The sequence below is a fragment of the Microcaecilia unicolor genome, chromosome 9 (assembly GCF_901765095.1).
Source record: "Microcaecilia unicolor chromosome 9, aMicUni1.1, whole genome shotgun sequence".
NCBI classification, from domain to species: domain Eukaryota; kingdom Metazoa; phylum Chordata; class Amphibia; order Gymnophiona; family Siphonopidae; genus Microcaecilia; species Microcaecilia unicolor.
The window spans coordinates 221,740,528-221,757,886 of NC_044039.1; the positions used below are offsets into that span (position 1 = coordinate 221,740,528).

Consider the following 17,359-nt stretch of genomic DNA (forward strand, 5'->3'; position numbering starts at 1 on the left):
ACCCTAGTAGCGCTCTAGAAATGTTAAGTAGTAGTAGTAGTAGGATTGGGGCTGAGACTCAGTCATGATTTCTCTTCTTATAAATTCTGCCAATGTTAAGGAAAGGCATCAGAAGTCATGATGTTGGCAGCGGGAGCTACATCGGACTGTGGGCCATACACAGATAACCTTTTTGCGGTGTTATGGAGGAACGGGACTTTGCCACGTTCCAGCATTAGGCAATGAAGTGTCAGAAGCAAATATGGTCCCTCTTATCTTTGATCCAAGCCCAAAACGCCCAAATAATGAAAGAACTAGCTCCACACCATGGATATTATAAAAATATAGTGCTTATTATTTACAATAGCAGCAGAAATTATAAGACCAGGCAAGAATGAAGACAATGAAAGTCTTAGTATGGAAACAGCTCCAAGGAAAAGTGCATTAGCCTAGACATATAAACCTGTCAGCTACTCTACCCCCCACAGCACTTATAAAACATCAATACATGGCAATTTTACGACCTTAGTAGATGATACAGCTGTCCAGAAAATGTCCATGCATTACTCAGGTTGTCAATTTGGCATGGAGGCAGGTCGTGCTTCAGAAGGATACTGTATCCTATCTTGCAGCCCTCTTCCAATGAAAGAGCCCAGCTGCAGCTGGGTTGATAATGTACATTCTTAGCCTTGCTGTCGATCCAGAACAACTCGTTTGTCTCCAAGGCTGTGGCTCTAGGGGTCACATTATTGTCCCACTGGCACCACAGTGAAGGGCACTTTAACCGTGAGGTCAGTGTTTCAGTAAACAAGTGATTTTCTGGGGTGCAAAGGTGCCACTAAGTCCGGAATAATAGGCCTGGGATTTTCCAGTACAGATTTGGAGAATTAAAGCATTACATCCCATTCATGCTAGCAGAGCCATTCTGACTGAAGAGTGCATTATCTGTTAACAACATCTTGTCTCACTCTGCTGCTTTGGCCATTAGGTCGGCGTAGTCACCCAGGGCATTTGTCTGGCAGTCCTTCAAGGTTCAAGGTTATATTTATTTGATGAATCGCTTAATGGCAATATCGTCAAAGCAATTTACATATAATAAAAACATTATCACACAATACGTCTTACAATTTTACAATAGAGTAAACAAAACCCTGAAAAAGATACAATAAAACATTAGAAGGAATAAGAAACAAGACCAGAGCACAAATTAACAAGCAAGCAAACCTGCTGTATCTCACAGGACCCCAAAGGCTAATGCAGACCCACAGTTAGGGAAAACAAGTTTAGTTGGCGAATGCTAACCGAAAAAGATGTGTTTTGACTAAGGCCTTAAATGAGGGAAGAGAAGTCTCTGAGCATAAAATTATGAGCAGGGTATTCCACAGTGTAGGTGCCATGATGTTAAATGTCACTTTCTGAAGTGTAGAGATGGAATGGTGCACAGCGAAGATACAGATAACAACAGCTGTTGGCTAGAATGAAGTGCTCACCCAAGAATGTAAGACTGTAGACAAGGTGAAAAAATGCAGGTAGCCTTGCATGAAAAATGTTGAACACCAAAAGCAATATTTTATATTTGTAATACGATATTCCACTGGCAGCCAGTGTTCAGTTTTTAACAGTGGAATTACATTATCATATTTAGAAGCATGAAAAAAATAGCTTTACAGCTACGTCTTGTTTCAGTTGCAGTCGCTTGCTCTCCCTCTGACCAATGCCCCGGAAAAGAACATTACAATAGTCAAGTGGTTGATGAGGTTTTTGTATTGCAAGGCTTTTTGCTAACTACTGTTTTTAGGCTGCTTGTATCCCCTCCCAAATGAGCATAAACCAGCCATTCTCAACTGGGAGGAGCAAAAGAAACCAAAACTACAAGATAATGAGAAAGGCAATTCTTTTTTATTATTTATCAGGAGTAATTTACAGTTACAAATGCTAGTTTCTCATGGGAGGATAGAACTGCTGCATACCCGTGCCCTCTGTATCTATCACTCCATAGTACAGAACTGAGGCGGCTACTTTTATACACTTGTGTTTTACATTACTTCAGCACTTATCTTCCTGAGAAATCATTCTGTTTTCTGTTCACACCATCTATCTCTACGTCACTAAATCTCACATTCTTCTGTTCTAGGCCCGTTTGCACATAGGAATGTCTTATCAGATCGTAAGTCCTTGGTCCTCACGATTTACTCCTCTTTAGGGTGGACAGCTTAAGTTTATAGTGTTTACTTAGGTGCTAGCAGACCATGAGCTTAGATTCAGTGAAAAGGTCAACTAAGAGAAACACTCAAGGCCTGTTTTTACAGGTCTTAATCATGGTTCATATTTCATAGTTCATAACTAGCACTATAGAAATGATAAGTAATAGTAATAATAATACCTATTATATACAGTACATACACATTCACAGGCCTTCACAACAGGCTTTAGCAGTGAAAGATGAAGTTGGCCAAAGTCTGTATTTTAAAGTTCAGGTCAGAAGTGCTGGACAGTGCCATGTTAGCATGTAGTGCTGCATATAGTGTTTTATGCAGGGCCTTTTGCTTTCACAGGACACTGGGAATTGCATCAGCACTGAGAAGATCTCAACTTCCCTTGACACTGAGAGTCAATAGAGGCCACTGGAAATGGACTTCCTCTGATTCCCTCCCAAAGAAATGGATTTGTCCTTGTCCATGCCTAGGGATGCTGATGTGGGACATCGAGTGGACGCCAAGGCACACCAACATCGCTCCCCCTGAAGGAGCGGTGCTGAGAGCATCGAGGCATCAAGGTCACTGGTGTCTTCATAGCACTCTCTCCTTGGCATCAGAGGAGACATGTCAGCCTCCAAGGAATCGAGACCTTGCACCTGATACACTCAGGTGTCTCAGAAGGATGTGACCTCATCGACTGACTCCCAGTCTTTGTCAATAGTGACCCTGGAAGAGAAGTTATGATATCAAGGGTATTGATGTCGAGGCTGCAAGCAGTATAACCCATCCTCAAGTCCTATGTGCAGCCTGACACCAAGGCCTCAAAAGGCATCAGGATCGGTGCACACTGCATCGGTGTCAATCTCCAGCCCTTTAAGGGAGGAAGCTTCCCAAATACACTGGAACTTCCCTGTGCCTAGACACCACAGGCCCAGGCTTGTTGTTTGAAGCAGGCAGAGACTAAGACATCTCCTTGGGAGTACTTTTATGAGTCATGTAAGCCACATTGAGCCTGCAAATAGGTGGGATAATGTGGCATACAAATGCAATAAATAAGTCAGATTCTGAGTAGTCGTGGGCATGTGGAGAAGCACCAGAGGACTTCTCAGAGGAGGAATCCCTTTGTCTTTCCTCAGATCTCTCCCCACCACATGAGAGGAGTAAATCTCTCCCTGAAGAGCTCTCATTTTGTAATTTTTTATAGGAGATGGCCAAATCCTAGGAAACTGAGGATGAGCCCGGAACAGGAGGCTGCTAATCTCCTAAAGAACTAATCAAATAGTCTCAAGTCACTCTCCAGGCGGCCCATTTACAGCTTGGCCTCCTCATCCAGGAGGACAATGGAGGTCAAAGGTGTAGGTAACCCTCCCCCTTTCCTCTCCTCCCAGGCAATTCAGAGACTTTGCTCTCTCCCAAGACCCTAAGGCAGTGTTGCCAATCTGGCTTATTTCCCATGAGTTTGGGTTTATTTTTTGAAGTTGCAGGATGTTTTTTCTGAACTCACACGGGTAGCTTGTTTTGGGGCTTGTTCTTTTTTACTTTTATTTGACTTGATATACCTCCAATTGTCCACAATTGCTGCTGTGATCACATTTGCAAGTAAGTGTGTCAGCCAGCGCTCAGTCCCGCCTTTTCCTGCCCTCTTTTGTTTCCTCATTGGCTGTGGAAGGAGTTAATCACAGCATGCACCGCCCCTGTGCAGTGTTGCCAGGTGGGCGGTTTTACCGCCCAATTGGGCGGTTTTCCGCGACCCGCCGCGGGAAATTTTTGCCCGCGGCGGGTTGCGGTTTTTTGGGCTGCTTTTTGGGCTTCAGGGCGGTTTTTTGGGCGGCTTTTTGCCTTTTTTGGCCGCGGGGGGCGGGGTTAGTGACGTTTTTGGGCGGGGTTAGTGACGTTTTGGGCGGGGCCAATGACATGGGAGGCAGGGCCGATGACGGGGAGGCAGGCCGATGACGTGGGAGGCAGGGCCGATGACGGGGAGGCGGGGCCGGTGATGGCGGGGGCGGGGCCGGTGACGGCGGGGGCGGGGGTGATGATGCGGGGGTGGGGGTGTCAGGGGCGGGGTTTGTGTTTGGGCGGGTTTTGGGCTGTTTTTTGGGCTGGATTGGGCGAGAAAAAAAATTTCCATCTGGCAACCCTGCCCCTGTGTTAGTCTGCCTTCTGACATCCAGGACATACTTTAGAAGACACATAAAAAATTGGGCTTATTTTTAGAAACTGATATCACTTGTTTTGTGTTTGTTTTTAAAGCAAAACATGCTTATTTTTCCAGGATTACCTGGCAACACTGCCCTAAGGTCCCAGCAGCTCCCCAGTCAAAACAAGGGACCAGCTTTGGACTGGCTGCTGGAGAGCATAGCTTCAGTTTCCATAACCATGCCAGATGACTTTCTGGTAAGAGGAAGGCTGATTTTTTTTTGTGTCTAAGCATAGTGGCCTCTGATAACCTCAGATCAGTGGATTTTAAAAATAGTCTGGATGGGTTACTGTCTGCAGTTGTAAATAGAAACAAAACAAGACAGAGTAAAGTGGTTTGGTAGCTGCGTTAGCCACTTTTAAAGGTAACAAAATAGAAATAAAACAAAACATAGAAAAGAAAATAAGATGATACATTTTTTTAGATTAGATTTCAAAAGTAACCCTTCTTCAGATCAGAAATGTGCAAATGTTGACAAATATCAGAATATATAAGTGATATTTATCTGTCGTCATTTAGTATGTTATATATATATATATCTCCTATATAATAAAACACCCTCAATGTTCTGAGGACAGTGACGTCACTGTCACTTCCTTCCAGAACAGTTCGTAAGACCATGGTGGTGAAGCCACCGAAATCGCCCAGGCTAGGGGCCCCGCCCTTGCGTCAAACGTCATGACGAGGGCGGAGCAATGGCGTTCGGTGCGTCCAAGAGGCAGGTGCGGAATGCGGAGCAATGCCGTCAGAACGACGAAGGGATCCGTAGGTAGGTAGGGAGGGAGAAGGGGGCGACGAAGGGGTCGGTAGGGAGGGAGAAGGGGGGAGGTTGGGGAGGAAAACCTTGCTAGCACCCATTTCATTTGCTCCTGAAATGGGCCTGTTTTCCTAGTATGTATATATATATATATATATATATGTCAACATTTGCTTATTTCCTCCAGGAACTTGTCCAAGTCTTTTTTAAACCAAGATACACTAATCACTGTTACTTCATCCTCTGGCAGTGAGTTCCGGAACTTAACTATTCTTTGAGTAAAAAAATATTTCCTCCTATTTGTTTTAAAAGTATTTCCATTAAATTGTATTGAGTGCCCGGTGGTCTTTGTACATTTTGAAAGAGTGAAAAATCAATTCACTTTTACCCTTCTACTCCACTCAGGATTTTCATAGACCTCAATCAAATCCCCCCTCAGCTGTCTCTTTTACAAGGTGGAGATCTCTAACCTCTTTAGCTTTTTTTTCATACGGGAGGAATTCCATCCCCTTTATCACTTTGGTCGCTCTTCTTTGAACCTTTTCTAATTCCACTGTATCTTTTTTGAGATACGGTGACCAGAATTGAACGGAATTCTCAAGGTGAGGTCGTACAATGGCCCTTTTATCTTTGCTGGACAGGGCTTCAAGGGGCAAGATATTGGCCCTAAGCCTTTCAAAATGTTTGTAAGAGTCTTTTGGTTGAATGAGTTCCAGATGGATGTGCATAAGGGGAGGGGGACTATGTTCTCATTCTGTGGCCTAGTAGTTAGAGCACTGGTTTTGTAATCCCAAGGTGGCTAGTTCAAATCCCACTGCTGCTCCTTGTGATCTTGGGCAAGTCACTTAACCCTCCATTGCCTCAGGTACAAACTTAGATTGTGAGCCCTCCTGGGACAGAGAAATACTCAATGTACCTGAATGTAACTCACCTTGAGCTACTACTGAAAAAGGTGTGAGCAAAATCTAAATAAAATAAATATTTAGCTTTCTGTAGGAAGACACCTGCCAGTGTACAACCTCCTCAGTGTCTTTGTATTTCTGCTTCATACCTTGCAATTCTGACAATAATAATTGTTGCCAATGGAGCTCTGTCTCCTTTCCACTGTTTATTGCGTTCTCTTTATATATATACTTTTGGAATTAAAACTAATAATTCCCTCCACCCCATGCTTGCTTTAAACATCCAAGACTGCAGGAGAGACTTTTATTCACCCTCTTCAGGTTCAAAACAGACCAATCTGGTCCATTTTAAGAGCCATTTCTGTAATGCACCAAGCTGCCTTCGCTGGTTGGCCCCAACATCCACTTGGTATACCAGAGTATCTGCAGATTGGCTCAGAAAGGCATTGGGGGAGAAGAGGCTCACAGTATCACTGTGTCAGGGACAGGGCACTGCAGGAAGGAACCTCACAGCATCACCCAGTGTCAAGAACAGGGCACTGCAGGAAATGGGACTTGATAATACCACCTGAGGTTTTTGCAACTACATTCAAAGCGGTTTACGTATATTCAGCTACTTATTTTGTACCAGGGGCAATGGAGGGTTAAGTGACTTGCCCAGAGTCACAAAGAGCTGCAGTGGGAATTGAACCCAGTTCCCCAGGCTCAAAGTCCACTGCACTAACCACTAGGCTACTCCTCCAAGAAGGAACCACAGCATCACCCAGTGTCAGAGCTAGGGCACTGCAAGGAGGAAGATCACGTGCATCGGGGCGGGGCTTGCAGTTTATCATACTTCCCCCGCGCCTCCCCTGTTGTATCGCTCATCTACTCTATGGCTCCAGTAGAATTTTACGCGCTCTGGTCTTTACTGGATCCTCCCCGACAGCTCATCAGGTGAGTCCCCGGGGAGCTGATGCTAATCTAGTCCCTTCAATTTCCTCCAGCCCCTCTGAGCTCTCACCACACAGGTGCCCTTGATGTGTCCCCCTCCTCCGGTTCTCCTAACTCCAGCCCCCCCCCCCCCCCACCTGCCCTGGAAGCTCTGGTGTGACGTGTTGCACCCCGATCCTCCCTCTTAGCAGGTTACCTTGTTCTTATGCTCCTAATTAATCCTGGGTGGAATCGTGATTTGTGGCCCATTTCACATTGCAAGTAGAAGCTGTGCTGAAGGTAAAAGACGGATCCCATTACAAAACCTTCAAAAGTTCACTTTTTCTTTGCCCAGTCGGTTACATACATTTTACAGATCGGGAAGATCTGGCTTTTACACCGTCCCTCTGCTGAACCCAAAGTGCTTTCCAGGAGTTAGAGAGAAAGAAAAGGAGACCTAGAGAGATGGCTTTACCCATTTGTAGGCTGGAGGTTTTTGGCTAGTCCTGGATTTATTTTCTGACTCCCCTCCATCGGGTGTATTATCGGATTTTCAGTACAGTTCAACGGGCAAAAACAGGAACTACAAATCCCACAAGACTTTAGAAGGTAAATTCAAAGCCAGGAATGTGTAAAATCTCCAGACTGGAACTGGGTAACCTGGCTTCTCTGTTTATCCTCCTACAAAAACAGCAGAGAGAGTATTTATTTCATTTATACCCCACATTTTCCCACCTATTTGCAGGCTCATATAAGTCACTGGGTCTGATCCTAAACATCCCTTTAAATGAAACCAAGTTTTAATCGCACTACTTTTCAAAATGTTAAACACAGGGGGGAAGGGAGGTGCCAGATCTCTGGAGAGTGGTCTAATGATTGCATTAATTACCTTGTCTCTCCCCCCCCCACCCCACCCCCGTTTTCTGTTTCTGTTGATGGCTCTCTCATTCTCCCTGTCTCCTCAGCTCGAAACCTTGGGGTCATCTTTGACTCTTCTCTCTCCTTCTCTGCTCATATCCAGCAGACCGCCAAGACCTGTCGTTTCTTTCTTTACAACATCCGTAAAATCCGCCCCTTTCTTTCCGAGCACTCTACCAAAACCCTCATCCACACCCTTGTCACCTCTCGTTTAGACTACTGCAATCTGCTTCTTGCTGGCCTCCCACTTAGTCACCTCTCCCCTCTCCAGTCGGTTCAAAACTCTGCTGCCCGTCTCATCTTCCGCCAGGGTCGCTTTACTCATACTACCCCTCTCCTCAAGACCCTTCACTGGCTCCCTATCCGTTTTTGCATCCTGTTCAAACTTCTTCTACTAACCTATAAATGTATTCACTCTGCTGCTCCCCAGTACCTCTCCACACTCGTCCTTCCCTACACCCCTTCCCGTGCACTCCGCTGCATGGATAAATCCTTCTTATCTGTTCCCTTCTCCACTACTGCCAACTCCAGACTTCGCGCCTTCTGTCTCGCTGCACCCTACGCCTGGAATAAACTTCCTGAGCTCCTAAGTCTTGCCCCATCCTTGGCCACCTTTAAATCTAGACTGAAAGCCCACCTCTTTAACATTGCTTTTGACTCGTAACCACTTGTAACCACTCGCCTCCACCTACCCTCCTCTCTTCCTTCCCGTTCACATTAATTGATTTGATTTGCTTACTTTATTTATTTTTTGTCTATTAGATTGTAAGCTCTTTGAGCAGGGACTGTCTTTCTTCTATGTTTGTGCAGTGCTGCGTATGCCTTGTAGCGCTATAGAAATGCTAAATAGTAGTAGTAGTAGTAGTAGTAGTTGTCACATGGAGTGGAGGTTCCTGACTTTGAGCTTATCTCATGAATATTCATTGTGGGTATCCTGAAAACCTGACTGACTGGGGTCTCCCCAGCACAGGTTTTGGGAACCCCTGGCTTACAGTATAAGCCAGAGATTCCCCAACCCAGTCCTGGAGGCACCCCAGCCAGTCAGGTTTTCAGGATACCCACAATGAATATTCATGAGATAGAGATTTGCATGCACTGCGCAAATCTCTCTCATTAATATTCATTGTGGGTATCCTGAAAACCGGACTGGCAGGGGTGCCTCCAGGACCGAGTTTGGGAAGCACTGTAAGCTTTTTCCTGAGGCAATGCAGGGTTAAGTGATTTTCCCAAGATCACAAGGAGCAGCAGTGGGATTTGAACCCCAGCGGCCTTGTTCTCAGCCTGCTGCTCTAACCAGCAGTAACAGCAATTTAAGAAATATTTTAGAACATATACATTTTTTGTATGAAAACTTTTTTTTACAAATTTTTTATTTATAACCATTTACATTTTTACAAGCGATAAAACAACTTGCTGGAAATACAGAGAAAGTAATATGTAGGAATTATTTCAGTCAGGTAATTCTATTCTCTTCCTTAGACCACTAAATAGGGAGAGTGACACAAGATAAGGAGATCAATTAAACAGTAAACAGAAAAAAACCCCGTGGTATTAACCTGATTATCCCCAGATATTACTCGTCTAATTCATTATTCCACATTGATCATCTGGTTGGCTTCTTCAAGGCCAATATGGTGTATTATCAAATCATTTAATTGAAAACATACTTATTGTCCAATATTAGTTAGAAATAATACATCTAATTACATTCTTTCTTTTTTAAAAACCAGAAGTTATTTAACAATACATATACTTAAGTCTCTAATTCAAATCCCACTGATTAAAGTTTAAAAAGGGGTTAGATAGATTCCTAAAGGACAAGTCCATAGACCACTATTAAATGGACTTGGAAAAATTCCGCATTTTTAGGTATAACTTGTCTGGAATGTTTTTACGTTTGGGGAGTGTGCCAGGTGCCCTTGACCTGGATTGGCCACTGTCGGTGACAGGATGCTGGGCTAGATGGACCTTTGGTCTTTCCCAGTATGGCACTACTTATGTACTTATGTACTAAAGTAATTCCAGTTTTCACAGGCTTCACTCCTTTTAAAGTAATAATTTGAGGGTATGAAAACTTTTATTGAAGAATGATCTTGGATCTATTTCATTAGGTCTCCCTGGAGTTTGTATTACTTCTTAATCATACTTAATACTGTATTATTTGATTGTAACGATTTTATGAATGTTTTTATTGTAACGCACTTTGGATATAAAGCTGGATATAAAAATTAAAAATTAAAAATAAAATAAAAGAACAATTAGGCAATGGACTGAAGAGAACGCGGTTTGGATCCAACTTCTTCCGTGACCTTGGGCAGTAGCTTTCGTTCCAGTTGCCCAAGGTACAAACTCTAAGCTTTTTGTGGAAGGGACTTATTTTTCCTATATATTTGTAAAACTGTTAAGCCACCTTGAGCATTAAAAATCCCAAACTTGTTAGGTGTGCACGATTTTGACTTTAATATTTCTACATTCTCTGATTTTCTCTTAGTCTAATCTTAAGGATTTCGTACAGTAAATAATGGGGTCTGGCTTGATCGGATAAAACAGTTCTCGTTCTATTGTAAATGGAGGTAAAAAAAAAAAACAAACATCACATATGTAAATGAGCAGAGAACTTAGACCTCAGGTTTAGATTATGAAAGACAAACACAATGTTGTCAATTTCGTATATCAGTCTCGACACAGCAGATTGTAGAAACACCCAGACCCTGCTGCTTTGGTTTCATTTTAGTTGAATTTATTGATTTTCTAAATTGCTGTTTACTGGGAAACACCAAAGCTGTTTACAAAATAAAGGCAAGTTTAACGCCACACAAATTTAATATGTAAATGTGGGTGTATTTTCCAAGTCAAATGGTGGGTTTTAGGTTTCCTTTGGAGGAAAAGCTTGTTTTCAGTAGCCTAGTGGTTAGTGCAGTGGACTTTGATCCTGAGGAACTGAGTTTGATTCCCACTGCAGCTCCTTGTGACTCTGGGCAAGTCACTTAACCCTCCATTGCCCCTGGTACAAAATAAGTACCTGAATATATGTAAACCGCTTTGAATGTAGTTGCAAAAACCTCAGAAAGGCGGTATATCAAGTCCCATTTCCCTTTTCTTAGCTTGTCTGGCTTCCTGTTCATACAATCTCATGATCATTTGTGGTACAGCCAGAGGGCCCAGGGACCCCCCCCCCCCCACCGGCTCACGTGAAACTTCAGCGATCTCGCAGCACATTCTGATGTCATTGAGCATTTTTAAAGCTGCCCTTCCATTGGTTATTAGCCTTAACTACATTCAAATGTATGTATTCAGGAAGGAATCCAGGGCTCCTGAAGTGCTCCTCCTTGAGTTCCTTCTACAGATACATAGAAACATGATGGCAGATAAAGGCCAAATGACCCATCTGCAGTGATTGGCAGATTAAACAGGATTGTCCCTCTGGTAATACCTCATCTGTAGGGGGGTGTTGAGCTTATGCAGTACCATTATCACTATGTGCTTTCCCAGTTACACAGACCAGTTTCCTGACCCTCTGCCACCCGCTGCAGGAGAAGCCGTGGTATGTGCTTCCAGGCACCCTTGCCGCAGCCGCTCCCGAAACAGCTGGTGATCTTCGGCTTAGGGGACTGGAGTTTCTACTCTCACGAGACGACCATCACTGCTGAGGTGCTGCTGTCTGCTGAGTCGAAGCTGCACAGGATCGGGGAGCTGTCGCCCAACGCCAGGTGACTTGTACAGGGCTAGGCTGACCTCCAGGAAGGCTCAGTCTTTACTGCACTTAAAGATTCCACCTTCTGTACGTGATGTGGAAATTTCGGGGGGGGGGGGGGGGGGGAGGCTGCTGTGAGTCTGTGATGGCAGAGCAGCTTTAACAAAGCTCGGTACCTCTGTGCAGGACTTCATGTGGGCTAATGTCTGCACCCTCCGGCTTCTGTGAATGTGTTTGAGTGAGGAGGCAGTAATGGATGGAGCAAGCCACTTTCCCACCCTAGACCTACCTCTGTTTGTCCCTGCAGATCCCTGGTGTGGGAAGGAGATTGGATGCTGGACACGTTCATGACATCTCCAAATCGGAGAGACAGTGGGACTTCGGCTAAACTTCTCCTCACTGTGAAAGGGCAGGTAATTCAGGCTTACAGAGCTGGGCATAACTGTTCCAGGCATTGTCAGGCTTTCCAGTGAAATATCAGTTAATCTGGGCCTTTATTAAATACACTCATGATACAAGTTCTGAACTGGCAGCTTGCAGGCTGGAGATTGTCATATACCCTCTCCTGCTGCCCTGTCCCCACCTATATCATACCACAGATAATAAATCCTCAGACCCACTTGCCCACAGATATCCCCACCCCACCCCCAAATCTGGCACTGTGGCTTGGACAAACTGTGTGGTGCTTGCCTTCTGCTGAGGGCGCTTTACTCTGGGGTCCATGTCGTCCATATTCCAGCACTGGAAGCTGGCAGAACTGTGGACAGGGTTTATGTTGTGCTCCTGGCAACTGGCCTGGGCTACCTGTCTCAGCAGACGTCATCCATGCACAGATCCAGGGGACACTTGTGTCGGCTCTCGAAAGGGGGAGCTGAGAAAACTCAACCTATGGGACACCCTGGAGAAGCAGCAGGGCTTTGACATATTCATGGGAATAACAGGGGAGGTGGAAGGCTGCCTAGCAGGGGTAACTGTAGGTTTCTTGGCTGTCTGCTGTAGTCTGCCATTGCTCAGATGCGTATTACTGACTGGTCCTATCTACTAATATGAATGCACATTGTGGGGGGGGGGAGGGGGAATAGAGGGGGGAAGCAGTGCTGCCTTATGCAGCTGTCCTGAGTCAGAGCAGAGTATCTTTTGGGTGGTCTCAGCTGCTGTCGGTGAGATGTCTCTGGTTGTTCCACAGGTGATAAAAGGAAGGCGGTTCAGCAGTAGTACCCCAGCCTGGAAGTGTCTTTCCCTGGAGCGTCTGCAGTCCCCTCTCCTGTCTGAGAGCAGTATCGCTGTCCTCAAACCTGTGGAGCTGCCAGCAGAGGTCAGTGTGTCCACTCTTAGCCTGCTGACCAGTGGGAAATGTCATTCGCTGGTCACATTACTGAGTGTATGTGGTGGGCGAGGGGATTACCAACTTTTCAGTGAGGAGGGGGAATGGGGGGGGGGGAAGCACGTGATATAAAATTCCTGTTTGTAAATATGAGCAGAGTCAGTCCAAGGGTATCTGGTACTCAACACACACACATGGTGTCCAGCATCTCTTTCCCTTCTTCCTTTCCCCTTGGTCTCCAGCATCTGTCTCATTCCTTCTGTCGGAAATAAATATATTGCGTTTCCATAAAACATAGGTGTAAATGTATAAGTTCAGGCTCTGACTAGCTCTTTTGTAACAGAGAGAAGTAAATTATAACTGTTTGAATTATTACACAAAGGACTTGTGTTTTTTTTCTGTAAGAAGCAGGAACAGGGAGGGGGCTTGTAAAATATACTGAGACAGGGGAAAAGCTTCAGTTACATAGTAACATAGTAGATGACGGCAGAAAAAGACCTGCACGGTCCATCCAGTCTGCCTAACAAGATAAACTCATATGTGCTACTTTTTGTGTATACCTTACCTTGATTTGTACCTGTCCTTTTCAGGGCACAGACCGTGTAAGTCTGCCCAGCACTATCCCCTCCTCCCAACCACCAGCCCTGCCTCCCACCACCGGCTCTGGCACAGACCGTACAAGTCTGCCCAGCACTATCCCCGCCTCCCAACCACCAGCCCCGCCTCCCACCACCAGCTCCGGCACAGACCGTATAAGTCTGCCCAGCATTCTCCCCACCTCCCAACCACCAGCCCCGCCTCCCACCACCAGCCCCGGCACAGACCATATAAGTCTGCAGGCTGAGATAAACTGTTGTATGAGGCCATGAAGGGAGAGGTTGTGATAGCCCAAGGCCAGAAGGCGGGAAATGGACATCTGTGAGATAGCAGAGAACTATGAACAAAGAAAGCAAAAGGGAGGGAGAAGTTAGGGGGGGAAGAGAGTGAGAAGTCCCAGCTGCTGTTACGCAGAACACTAGCAGACAGGCAGGTGACCATCGGCCAATGAGAAAAACTTAGAGGTAGACACTTAAATGTAACTATAAAATCTGTGGAATCTTATAGAAGTTGTGTGTGTGGCTCGCAGTTTAGAGAGTCAGAGACACACATCCATTCTTGCAAGGATGATTTTTGAACAATAAATTACTTAATTAAGCCTTGGTTCATCAATCTATCAACATAGCAAGACTATAATCGTACTGGACAACACGCAATCTTCATCCCTTCCGACCCTCCACTTATACCTCATACGATCACTATATAATCTTGCATCTGTTATCAACTGACTAGGCAAGCGCCTCAGACGGTACTAAGTAAGCCACATTGAGCCTGCAAATAGGTGGGAAAATGTGGGGTACAAATGCAACAAATAAATCTGATTTTGTGAGTCCTATTTTTGTATAGGTTCTCAGGTAATCGGGGGGCTATTTACAACACTTCCTTCACTCCCTCCTCCCCCCCCCCACGCAATGTGTTCAGGCCTTACCTCCCTTCCTCTGTTGAAATGGCACAGCAGTCGGCAGCTGTAGAAGCCCTGCCAGCTCTCTTGTTTTGGAAGAGGTGGAAGCCTGCAGGCGTTAAGAATGTATGGATACCTGGTGGCTGGCAATGGGGCCTTAAGTGTTTTCTGTAGCTGCTGAAGAAGGCCCATATCACTGCCCCAGAGGAAGGGAGGCAAGGCCTGAACATCTCATGGTGGGTGGAGGGAAGAAAGGAGAGGGGACCTGGATTAAACGTTTTACATGTATGAATCACTTTCAGTGGATTTGTCCATGAAAGTTCTATAAAACCTAATGATGATGATGGGAAGAGAATGATGGAGGAGATCTTGCGATCACATTTGTGGTCCGATCATTACTTGTTGGAAATGGGTTGGCTCTCATAATGCTAAGAAGCAATGGGGCTCATTTTCGAAAGAGTGGCATAAAACCTAACACTTGGACGTTTTACAGCCATAATGGAACAAAACAAAATTGTCCAGGACTAAAACAAAGACTGAGGGATTTTTGTTTGCGTTATTTAGAATGAATAAGGCATAAAGAGGTGCCCTAGAAATAATACACTTAACTGTTAGAATTTGTATTCGCTCAGTTTAATATCGTTTTTCTTGATACTACTTTTCTTAATGTATCATTTTCAAGGGATGTGACATCAAGGGCTGTTGAACTGTAAAGCAATAGGCTAAGGGGGGCCTATATTATCCTATCTGTGTTATGAATACAAATCCACAATTTGCCTTCTTGTATACCTAGATTGTTGGTTGTACTCATTTTCGTGGGTCATCAGTAAAAGTGTTAAAAGATTAAAAGGTGCCCTAAATGACCAGATGACCACTGGAGGGAATCAGGGGTGACCCCCTTCCACCCCCCCAAAATATGCATAAAAATATGACTTGCCAGTCTCTGACAACTGCAGATGTTAGCCATGTCTATTAGAGCAGTAGGCAGGTCCCTGGAGTAGTGCAGTGCACAGTGGGGGACACAGGTCCCTATCTCCCGCTACCTGTCACACTTGTGGTGCAATCTGTGACCCCTCCCAAAGTCACCGAAGCCCTACTGTACCCACATACATATAGGTGCCCCCTTCACCCGTGAGGGCTATTTGTAGTGGTATATAGTGGGGGACAGTGGGTTTGGGGTGGATTTTGGAGGGCTCAGGGGACAAGAGAAGGGAGCAAAGGTGAGATGTACGTTCTCATGAAATGCATAGAAGTGCCCTCTAGGGTGTCCCATTGCTCTCCTGGGATGTCTGGGGGACCAGTCTACTAAAAGTGCTGGCTGCTCCTACATCCCAATGGCAGGAATCTCTACGTTTTGCACATATTCGGGTTTTTTTTTACGTGTTATCAATAGAAATCAAACCAAATAAAACCTGGAAAAGAAAATAAGATGATACCTTTTTTATTGGACATAACTTAATACATTTCTTGATTAGCTTTCGAAGGTTGCCCTTCTTCATCAGATCGGAAATAAGCAAATGTGCTAGCTGACAGTGTATATAACAGTCCCTCATTTCTGATCTGATGAAGAAGGGCAACCTTCGAAAGCTAATCAAGAAATGTATTAAGTTATGTCCAATAAAAAAGGTATCATCTTATTTTCTTTTCCAGGTTTTATTTGGTTTGATTTCTATTAATAACCTTAAGAGTGGACTAACACGGCTACCACACTCCTCTACTTTTTTTTACGAAAATGAACCAAAAAAACAAAATGTCCAAATCATAAAACCTTGTCCAAAAACAGTATTAAAAAAAAAAAAAAAAAAGATAGACGTTTTTCTTTTTCAAAAATAATCTTTCTTATTTGGATTTTGGACATTTTGTGCAAAACATCCAAAACCAGACTTGGATGTCATATTGAAAATGCCCCTCCACGTCATATTGAGGATAGAATTCAGTACTCTTCAAGGGGAAAAACTGATTGGAATTAAGTTGACACTTATTATTCAGAAAATCCTAATTTGCTAACTGGTCTAGAAGATTGGAATACTGTCATCAAATCTGTATTGGATTCTTTATCCATTTCTTATATTCCGTCTACACCAGTATTGGTTTGAAGCTTGCATGACAATCTATACGTAAAAGGGATAAATGGTTTAACACTGAACTACTAAAATCTAAACATATTTGAGAGGAAAAAGTATAAATCTGGTTCTAACAAACTCGGATGCAAATATGCACAATCGTTATTATAAGAAGTAAAAAAGAATGACTTTGAAAAACTGATACGAAATTATGTTGCCAATGCAATATAAAACTTATTTTGGTGGTTAACAACTTGTTTGAGATAGATAAAGTCTCGACCTTACTTTACTACCTTAGGAGTAAAATTTCTACTATTAGATTACAATTTAAGGATAAAATAACCGAGCAGCCAGCATAGCTGTTTCCTAATGATAGAGCTGCAATTCTATCTGACAAGATTTGGAACAATTTTCACCCAATGAGTGTGTGCGTATATATTGTATTTTATAATATAGTAATACATTTTTTACTTTACTACATGTCCTGTCAAACTTTATGATTTTTATCTGTATTATGATTGATTTGTATATTTTGAAACAGTTTTTTTTTATATTTTGTATTTTATGTTCATTGATCTATATACGTGGTACAATCTATATGAGAAACTTATTATGTTTATGTTTCTAAATGTTTTTAGACCCCTGATGAAGGCTTTTTGAGCCGAAACGCGGACCGTGTAGGGTCCCAATAAACTTTATTTTGGTGCTCTTACTACTGTGTCATTTGGACTGGTCTCATTGGATTTGCTGTTCTTCCACCCTTGTTTGTTTTTCTCCCTCTTGGAAGTATTGGACCTCTTTTTTTGTTTGGTTTTACAGTTTTCACCCTGCCAGATGGACAGAGTTGAACCAATTAATTAACAAATTGTCAAAAGCACATTGTTTGGACAAATGTCCAACTCTGGAGGGGCAGGGGT

At 43.9% G+C, this 17,359-nt stretch overlaps 1 protein-coding gene across 2 annotated transcripts in view; it reads left to right on the plus strand.

Moving 5' to 3' along the window:
- Positions 1-6,899: 6,899 nt before the first annotated feature.
- Positions 6,900-17,359, plus strand: part of LOC115477678 — a 30,041-nt gene continuing 19,581 nt past the window's right edge. For both annotated transcript variants that reach the window (XM_030214714.1, XM_030214715.1), the window contains exons 1-4: positions 6,900-6,969; positions 11,397-11,573; positions 11,865-11,970; positions 12,744-12,872. In XM_030214714.1, coding sequence (XP_030070574.1) covers positions 6,908-6,969; positions 11,397-11,573; positions 11,865-11,970; positions 12,744-12,872 — 474 coding nt within the window. In that variant the 5' untranslated portion in view covers positions 6,900-6,907. The remainder of the gene's footprint in view (positions 6,970-11,396; positions 11,574-11,864; positions 11,971-12,743; positions 12,873-17,359) is intronic.